This window comes from Cucurbita pepo, chromosome LG14, assembly GCF_002806865.2.
Source record: "Cucurbita pepo subsp. pepo cultivar mu-cu-16 chromosome LG14, ASM280686v2, whole genome shotgun sequence".
Lineage (NCBI taxonomy): Eukaryota > Viridiplantae > Streptophyta > Magnoliopsida > Cucurbitales > Cucurbitaceae > Cucurbita > Cucurbita pepo.
Window position 1 is genome coordinate 392,494 of NC_036651.1, and position 9,755 is coordinate 402,248.

The following is a 9,755-nucleotide window of genomic DNA, read 5'->3' on the forward strand; positions in this document are numbered from 1 at the left end:
TTTTTTTTTTTTTTTTTTTTTTTTTTTTTTTTTTTTTTTTTTTTTTTTTAATTAGAAATGTGATATAAAATGGGTAACTGGGCCTTACTGGCTTGGGCTTTGAAGTGTTGCCCAATGAGCTTCTACATTAAAAACAGTCCAGCCCATAATATTGGCCTACTACAATGGAAATAACCACTGGGCTCTATCATTTTGGGCCTTGCAGCGTGTCATTGAATTACAAATGGGCTGGACAATATATCTACTGGACTTTATCATTTTGGGCCATTAAGAAACTGGGCTTTTTACATTCGAAATGGGCTGAAAAAGAACATATATACAACCATTCACCAAGTTTATAATATAATTCCATGAAAAAAAATATATATAAGTCGTACACTTATATATAAATATAAATAAAATTTAATAGAAATTAAATAAATACAAATATATAAAAAAGTTAATGTTTTAAGTAAAACGTGTAATAACAATTTTATAAAGAAAAATAATATAAAGACATGTGAGGAACACCAGAATGTAATCCAGCGGAACAAATATAATATTACTCAAAATCTGCCCTTCTGGAAATGCGAGCGAGGTGTCTGTTACACACTTGCAAGCATTTCAGTAGACCTCACTTGCTCCTAAATGGACAAACTCATTAGGCCTATAAATCTCCCAAAACAATCGAATCGGAGGGTTTCTTCTAATCGCGACGGTTTCTGAGGTAACCAACAAGTTCTAATCATTTGTTTTAGTTTATTAAGCATGTCGAGTTTGTTGCAGTCACGGTTTGATTTGTCCATGGCAAGAAATCATTGGGTTTGGATTCAATTTCTTCTTCTTTTTCGGCTTTGGTAGCTGAAATCGCTGTTCTTCTCCATGATTGCCCTAAATTTAGCTCGGTTTCTTATGGTGTACTTTCCCTTTATGTTGTTGTTGTTCTTCCCGAATATTGAATATTGAATATTGTAACCAGACTTTACAAACCAAACACAACATTCTCTTGGGGAATCAAAATGTGGCAATGAATGTTTGGATTCTCTTGCAATCATTATTGTCTTCAAAAGGGGACCAATTGGTTTCGAGTCGCTCTCCTTTTTTGGGTGTTGTCCCGAAGACCTCGGCCTCTGTCCATGTCTTTTGCCGACAATCTCTTTTGGACCATTGTCTGATGAATTTTACAATTCTCATTCAAATTTGAATGAAAATGACACAACTTTCTCTGACAGTTAAACGGGAGAAGTTTCAAACCCACCACCACTCACATTGCTGGTGGATCAAAAACTCTGATCATTCTTTACCATTCCAACTGTTTGATATTTTGCCGCACCCAATTCTTCACCACCAATTCAATCACAAATCCCATTATTCCATTATTCCATTATTCAAATTCAAGGACCAGAACTTGTCTACGTATGAGAATTGGGAATCATTGAAAACAAATCTTTTTCTTTTCTTTTTTGGTTAATGCTTTGAATGGGAGTTGGAATGTGACGTCTTTTTGTACATCTGTCGTTGTGTCGTGGAGTTCTAACGAGTTTGAATCGACCTGTTCATGTCTCGCATTTACGGTTCAAACTTGTGATGAATAAAGTGAATATCTTTTTGGAAAGAGAATCTGTCTTCTTCATGAAGTATATAGAGAGGGGGAATGATTAAAAGAGATGTGGGGTTGAATGTACTGATGCAAACACTACATTATATTTGCCTGTAGGGACTCCAATTTCTGTTCCTTTCCACCTTTTTCTCCTTTTTTGAATTATTAATTTCACTGTTTCTTACCCAATCAAAAGCATAAGAATTAGAGAGAGAGGACATTGAGGTTTCCATATGTGTGTGTGTATATAACACACACACACACACACACACACACACACACACACACATATGCGAACCTCGAAGCCCCTGTGGATATGTTCCATAAAGAAGAGAGTTTTCAGTAGCTATTTTCCCTTTGTGTATTTATTAGTATCTTTGAACTGCCGGAATACCTCTGCACATATATTGAGGTAAAGCTGCCGGAATGGAGACATCCCAGCCTCTTTCTATTGATAGCTTTTCATATAGTTGGCTAGTGAATATAAAGCCATCTCTAGATAGCTCAGGCAACAACTCCTTTAGGACCTCTCTCGACGCTTCCGATGAAGCCTCCTCCTTCATCGAGATGGACCCGAGAATGCCACCGTCCAAGAGATTTTTTAGGAATTCTCAAGATTTCAAATTTGACTTCCCTGTCTCACCGCCTTCTCTCACTTTTGTACATGCCGACCAGCTGATTTCCAATGGTTGCCTTGTGCCTTTTTTCATTGACCCAGTGAAAGTTCAGAAATACGAGGATGAAGATTTCAATTCAAATTTTCCAAAATCTTCCCATACAGAAAACAACACCCATCCAGCCAATACTTCTGACTGTTCGTCGATGAGAAAGTGTCGGAAACTATCGAAAAAAGTATTGCAGAAGTATTTTAGTTTTTTCAAGCCGTTGTACCAAAGAATCCGAGGCCATAGAGCATCAAGCTCCAAACCAGAACATGTTGGTAGAAGATCCAAATCTATGAAGAATTGGGAATATTCATACGACGCATCGCCACGAATAAGTGTAGCTTACTCTGCCGATGATTGGCGAAGATCCTGTGATTCTGAGAGCTCAATCTACGAGGCAGTCCTCCATTGCAAGAAATCTATAGGTATGTGAAGCGTGTTACAGTTTGGTCATCATCATTATCATTATAGTATACTAGTATCATATATCAAACTCGTGTTCGGGTTCTGATGTTTATTCAACTTTGGTATCAACAGGAGGACGAGATTGAGTAATTTCAGACGAAAAATCTGGAGGAAGGTGAAAGCAGAGAAGATGATAAAACAAAAGAGCAATTGAAGACAGAGAAGCATAGAAGAGAAAAATGAGACATGAAATGATAACATCCACTAAGCTTTTTGTCCCTTTCGTCTACTTTTTTTCTTGGATTCAAATGTACCATACCATTTTGTCTGTGATGAAAATTTCAGACCTTACAGAGGAACAGGAAAGGTGACCATAAATTTTGTTTGTCCTCGACTGTTATGTAATAAAAATCTTTTAACAAGGGAACGCTTGTTTCGGTATGCCCGTGACCGAGAGAGCAGGTTCCTCGAGGTAAATACTCAAATGCCAATGCCAATGCCAAATGAAATTGATGAAGATGGATATCATTTTTGTTCTTTACTTTGTTCAAATTTCTAATGAATATGAAAACATTGCAGGTTCAGACTGATATGAATATATTTGCCCTTTCTTGACAGTGAACTGATCTAAAAGACTTGGTAGCTATTGAATGAGGTTATAGGGAAATTGTGGTGGTGGGGTCCCCTAAGTTGCTTTTGTTAAGCAAAGGAATCCTTATCAATGTTGTCCTCTTTTCATTTGCACATGAAACCACTCCCAACTTGCTTTTTCATTACATGTTCTTTGTTCACAATAATTGTTGGGTTTTGTTTAGAATGATTTTCTCCATTTTCTCGTGTAATACCGAAAATAACAATTATCTGCTAGCAGTGAGCTTGGACTGTTACAAACAGATTCCAAGCTAACCACCCCTTGGAGACCATTATAAAGTTTATGAAGATTTTCTTTTATTAGTATAGTTGTAATAGAGATTCTAGGAATTAGAAAACAAAGTTNTTTTTTTTTTTTTTTTTTTTTTTAGAGTTCAATAATATCGATGGTGTAAAAGTAGCCCGTCCTTATAAGGAATGTTTTCCCCTCTCCAGTTGTTGGCACACCATCTAATGTCTGACTCTGTTACCCTTTATAACAGACTGAATCTACCGCTAGCAAGAGTTGCTGGCACACCATCTAATATCTGACTCTGTTATCATTTATAACAGATTGAATCTACTGCTAGCAGATATTGTCCACTTTTACCCATTACGTATTGTCATCAGCCTCACAGTTTTTAAAACGCATCTATTAGGGAGAAATTTTCACACTCTTTAAACTAAATAGGTTTTATTAGATACAATCCCAACATGTATTGCCTACTCACTAAGAAGTTCAATCTATAAAAACATTCCATATCACATTCTTTATTATATAAGAGCAAAACATAATTTACATAAATTTAATAACTTATAATTATAAACATTTCAAAGTAGACAAAAGTAAATACCACCAAAACAGACTCGGGTCTATGTAAGATCTCTGGAGTCTCCAGCTCGGCTACACCATCGTCTCAATCACATTATATCAGTTGAAAAGAAGATAATAAATGGTTCAGTTAATTAAAATGTTAAACAGTAATCCATCAAAATGAATCTCAACAATCGATAAACTGTCCAAAGCTGAGCAAACTGATGGATGACAACAGAAGCAATCATAAGAATTGGACCAAAAATCAGTATCCCTTGGCTCCAAATTCAAAACGAGAATGCCCTCCAGCTCTGCTTCGTTCATACAAAACAGAAATTTCACTTTTCATCAGCACAAAAGTTTCATCAACACATTCGTGCTACCAAGTAGCAACTTCATCTTGCAAACCACAGTTGAAATTTTAGTCTGAAAGAAGTGTTTTTGAAGAATACCCACTATCTTAGGCTAAAAGAGCCAAAACCCCATCTTTTTGGTTATACAGTATCTGGCTCACATCCTCTCTCAACCAAGGAAACTTAAAGACTAGAAGGGCGCTTGGATCGAGGGAAACCAAATGTATCATCGACCGGACGTATGCATACTTTAGCACTTGAATTTAGCTTTTTGGTGGCAGGCAAACGATTCAAAAAAGTGGTTAACTCTTTAACTTTTCTCGCACAAAGCTAATAAGATTCAATGGAACTATTTGATATGCATGAATTTTAGTCACATCGCAAGCCACTGAAGCATCCTCAGACCAAACTTTCAGTTTCATCTCTGGGCATAATGATGAACATGGGCTCCATTTATGCTCATGTGTCTGCTGCAAAATTGTAGCTTTTATTTCTTGTGTGCTTCATATTATAAACAGTCATTCATGAACATTCTTGAATATTTTAGGCTTTTGGTAGGTCATTTGAATGCTTTAAATCCATTAACAAACCCGAAAAGACTGAAAGCTCGTTCAGGATGGGCAACCATTTCAGCCATATCCTCAAACAGTCTGTTGTTAGAAACCTTATCTTTTTCTGAATACCAACAAGATTTGCCTAGTCCTTTTCACTTTGTTAATGCACCATTATTGTCTTCGTATTTGGAAACTTCAGAAGTGCCTACTCCATGCAGAAAAGCTCTTAAACACTAGAGGATTATTGTGCCTAGAAAGCAAAAATGAGTAGCCATGGAATACTCTGTGAAATCTCACATCGGTTGGAGAGGAGAAAGAAACATTCTTTATATGGGTGTGGAAATCTCTCTCTAGCATATGGGTTTTAAAACTTTGAGGGGAAGCTCGAAAGGGAAAGCCCAAGGAGGGCAATATCTTCTAGCTGTGGATTTGGACTTTTACAAATGGTATTAGAGCCAGACACCGGATGATGTGCCAACGAGAAGGCTGATCTCCGAAGGGGAGTGGACACGAAAGACGTTGGGCCTTGAAGGGGGGTGGATTAGGGGATCTCACATCGATTGGAGAAGAGAACGTGCCAGCGAGGACGCTGGGCCCCAAAGAGAGGTGGATTGTGAAATCCCACCTCCATTGGGGAGGAGAATGAAACATTCTTTATAAGGGTGTGGAAACCTCTCCCTAGCAGACGTATTTTAAAACCTTGAGGGGAAACCCGGAAGGGAAAGCCCAAAGAGGGCATTATCTACTAGCGGTGAATTTCGACTATTACAAATGGTATTAGAACCAGTCATCGGACGATGTGCCAACAATGAGACTGAGCCCCGAAGGGGAGTGGACACGAGGCGATGTGCCAGCAAAGACGCTGGGCCCCAAAGGGGGGAGGGTAGATTGGGGGATCCCACATTGATTGGAGAAGGGAACAAGTGTTAGTGAGGACACTGACCTCGAAGAGGGGTGGATTGTGAAATCCCACATCGGTTGGGGAGGAGAACGAAACATTCTTTATAAGGGTGTAGAAACCTCCTTAGCAGACACGTTTTAAAACCTTGAAGGGAAGCCCGGAAGGGAAAGCCCAAAGAGAACAATATCTACTACCGGTGGACTTAGACTCTTACATACTCTTAGTATCCGAGAAAAGAAAAAAGAACAAAAAAAAAACCGAGTAGACTAATAAATGGTTCCCACCTCTCCCAGTGTTTCCCAAAAGACCGTTCAAAGAAAACGAGAGACCTGACCAACAATTTGGTATTTAAACAGATCCAATCCTGCTTTTTTCTTAAACAGTGATTGACTTTTAGCTAATGGACTAAAAATTTTGCCTAAGAATGAGAAGTTTGTCACATGTCTATAGCAGGAAGGAGGAGACATGGACAAAGTATGCTAGGACAAATGACAAAGTATGATAGAATTACCTCTCTGTCTCTTTCTACTAGTTTTTGCCAGCCTTGTTGGATTTTCTGCTTTTCGACCATGGAAGCACAGTGATGGATGGCCTTTATAAGTTTTGTTCTTGTATCGTTTCTATATTGACATTTTCCATGGGGACCGAGACTTCCCACATGCAACCTGTCGTTGCGAGTCATCCTTCAGACACTATAGTTGCTAACAAGACAGACTAGCTAAGCCATAAATATGCATATTTTTGCCAGTTAAGTTGTGGGGTTCCCTTGATAGCGTCCTTAAGCTATGGAGGATTTATGAGACAATGATAACTAAAGGTTAAAACCCATCCTATTGGCATAGCATTGAACACCTTTAGGTATCAATGCAAATCCTTTACCCCAAGGAAAGAAAGATTCAATCCAATTCAAGATCTTTCTGTTCACAAAGCTAAAGCAAGCTCGGATCTTTCCCGGCATGAATGTCAAATAATTGAGCTCTACATCAAGTTGAAGTTCATGGCATGAACGTTACTGTATGAAAATCCTTTGTAGGGAATGAGTTGTAGGAAAGTTAGAAGAAACTGGTCTGTGCTAAAGCCAGTCTCCATGAGTTATGTCTGAGGATTTTCGAAGAATCCTAGGAAGCTTCATTGCACTACTGCAGCAATGATGCTGATGAACTTTTCGGGTGTAGATAAATTAATCAAACCTTGAATGCCGTTTGATAGCAACCATGGATCTGTTCTACATCACAAGGAACTGGTGGATGCCACTTTTGTGAATGGCGCCATGTTCAGATTTTGAATCCATTCTAAATAAAATGTTCATTTGAGACATATTGCTGAGTAAGCTAATGAAGAATAGAAATTTTGAATTTTCCAATCCTCAGAAACTGATCCTAAGAGTTCTCTTGCTGTTTTTCTTTTCCTTCTCTCAACTTGATGGGAGGGAGATCAAACTAAACATAATTTCATAGTGCGAAAAGAAGGAAGAGTCCATTCTAATTTTTAATGCAGCGTTTGATAGTAATTTGTTTTCTCGTGATTTCTTTCGGTTCACTAATGGTTTGATCACGAAATTCACTTCTTCCCACTTCCCACTTCATATGTTGCAAAACCATCTCCCGGGTCGCTTGTATTTAACATACATGATAGATGATGGAAGTTAAAGATTTCAGCCAAACCTTTTTACATGCTTCCTAGGGAAATTTTCAAAAGGTCACCTAATGCAAAATTGCTCCAAGTTCGCTTAACTTCAAGATTCCTATGATTTAGTCACCGAAAAGGAAGGTATCTTGTTAGTACAAATAATATTTCTTAGCAATACTAGCATATTCTAAGGATCTCTCTTTCGAATGTGGTCTCGAACATTTATTGATTTAATTTTTCTTTTAAGAACTCTAGTACCAGAGCACATCAGAAGATTGGACTGGCTCATCATGTTGTGGTTTATGAATTTAATTTGAAACTGAGCATTGAACAACAAGGGAGAGATATGAAGGTAAGCCTAACCAGACAAAAATGCCACATAACCTAATCCTTTTTCTTCTCTTTAAGTGCCCCCATAGGGATTTTACTCAGAACTTCGGCGTTAAATACAGCATACTGCTTCTTGAACTCTATCAAAGCCTTCTCAGCAAATGCGTCAACCTGGTCATCATACTTCTCATATAGCACTGGCACAGTGTGTAGCAATACAACGGCTGTTTTTCAAGCATCAATAAGCACATCAATATATCATTATGTAAGCACCTAAATGCAGGCGATTTGGTAATTTCTCAGCGAAAATTGAAAGAGTAGTCCTTACATGTGTATAACAAGGTCAGAAAATTGCACCAGCTTCCAACCATTGATAGAACCCATAAGCCAATAAAAGCCTGTTAATGGTATAAAACATCCTCAGCAGCATTACCAGATTAATAAATGAACCAACTGATGAAAAATGAAGTTTCCTATAGATGATCGAGTCTAGAAATATTTCCTTTACTCATGAGATAGTAACAGTGAACGTACACGGAGGAATTTCTTCAAATCTCTCCCAGAAGCAATGTTACGTAAATTGGAGATTACATGGTTGATTTTGATTCTCATTGCAGAGACAACCTCGAGTAGACGATCTTCAGGAAGTCTAAAATCTGGGATTTGCGGTGGGGACCTATACAAAGAACACGAAAAATATATATATAAAAAGGGGGCGAAACAGGCTATTTATTGCATTAGATTTTGCAAGTCGAAGTCCTTACTTGTTGATAAACGAACTGGCATAAGACCGCGTGAAAACTAGAGCCAGTACAAGAATTAATATATGGCATACGAGAGTGATTAATTGGTACTCAAGCAGCTCAAAAAGAATCCACAAGGCGGTGGCACCCCCAAGGATGCCTGCAGAGTTCTTCTTGTTCCTCCAAAGAAGAACATCAGCAGCTGCAACCGGAAGTAACCATAACTTATAAGAAAAGGTCCCTCACGGATAAGACAGCAAACCGGTGAGGGGTAAAACAACAGAAATTTGTTTTCTTAGCACACCAATCTCAAGGTCACAAATTCGAACCTCCTACCTCTTGGTCAAGAGCCTATGTCAATACTCGTTGGCACAGATTATGAAGCCATAACGCTAATAACCTAAGGTTTTCATCCATAACTCGATTGAAAGAAAAAGAGAATACTCTCCGTTATAACATTGGACAATCACTCAATCTCTGATGTAAGAAGCAACTCTTCTTTTAGAAAATGCATAAGAAAATTTATAGAAATCAGTCATGGTTTATGCGATCCGTTTGGATTTGTTTTTCTCTTAGTACCATTTCATCCAATCAATGAAATTGTTTCCTTCAAAAAATAGGGCAAAAAACATTGGACAGTCATCCAATCGAACGAAAAATGGCAAGAACTCGCGCAAGCACATCTCGATTATAACAATGTAGAAAGACAGAAAGGAATTTGATAGGTAAGAATGACAAACAGAGCATGATCCAATACTTATATATCCGTAAAATCTTCCATTAACCGATCAATCACGATAAAGACAGAGATAGAGAGAAGGATCAGAGAGTACGTTTTCCACCGCCCAAGACCGTGTGAACGGGCTTATCTCTACCGAAGAGCCTAAAAACGTGGGATTTTACAGCATTGATTTTTGAAGGGTGGCCATCATCAGAGCCGGAGGAAGAGGAAGAATTGTAGCCGTCGATCTTACCGGAGATCTTGTCAATAACCGAATCCAGCCCGCCTGGTTGGTCAGCCATGGATCCTTCAGGCAAAATTGAAGAACAGAAAATGGAAATGCGAGAAAGAATCGTCTCCGAAGCAGAGACGAGAGACCAGGTATGAGTAGAGAACGCGAAATGCAAAGAGAGGGAAATGCAATATGAGGT

The 9,755-nt window shown here is 38.3% G+C and overlaps 2 protein-coding genes across 5 annotated transcripts; one reads left to right on the plus strand and one right to left on the minus strand.

The window, feature by feature from the left end:
* Window positions 1-713: 713 nt before the first annotated feature.
* On the plus strand, window positions 714-3,459 carry LOC111809731 (probable membrane-associated kinase regulator 6). 2 transcript variants are annotated; one of them, XR_002817291.1, is made up of 3 exons: window positions 714-2,669; window positions 2,782-3,121; window positions 3,229-3,459. XR_002817291.1 is itself a non-coding variant. In XM_023696131.1 (2 exons), the coding sequence occupies exons 1-2, from the start codon at window positions 2,006-2,008 to the stop codon at window positions 2,793-2,795; spliced, it is 678 nt and encodes a 225-aa protein (XP_023551899.1). In that variant the 5' UTR covers window positions 714-2,005; the 3' UTR covers window positions 2,796-3,185. The 2 variants fall into 2 exon arrangements, 1 of the variants encoding a protein (XP_023551899.1); XM_023696131.1 differs by lacking the exon at window positions 3,229-3,459 and having other exon boundaries at window positions 2,782-3,185.
* A 654-nt stretch (window positions 3,460-4,113) lies between these two features.
* Window positions 4,114-9,755, minus strand: LOC111810588 (reticulon-like protein B1). 3 transcript variants are annotated; one of them, XM_023697317.1, is made up of 6 exons: window positions 9,437-9,755; window positions 8,625-8,805; window positions 8,395-8,536; window positions 8,189-8,258; window positions 7,894-8,084; window positions 4,114-4,404 (listed from the first exon to the last, which is right to left on the minus strand). In XM_023697317.1, the coding sequence occupies exons 1-5, from the start codon at window positions 9,624-9,626 to the stop codon at window positions 7,915-7,917; spliced, it is 753 nt and encodes a 250-aa protein (XP_023553085.1). In that variant the 5' UTR covers window positions 9,627-9,755; the 3' UTR covers window positions 4,114-4,404; window positions 7,894-7,914. The 3 variants fall into 3 exon arrangements, with proteins under 3 accessions (XP_023553085.1, XP_023553086.1, XP_023553084.1); XM_023697318.1 differs by having other exon boundaries at window positions 4,114-4,407; XM_023697316.1 differs by lacking the exon at window positions 4,114-4,404 and having other exon boundaries at window positions 7,758-8,084; window positions 9,437-9,753.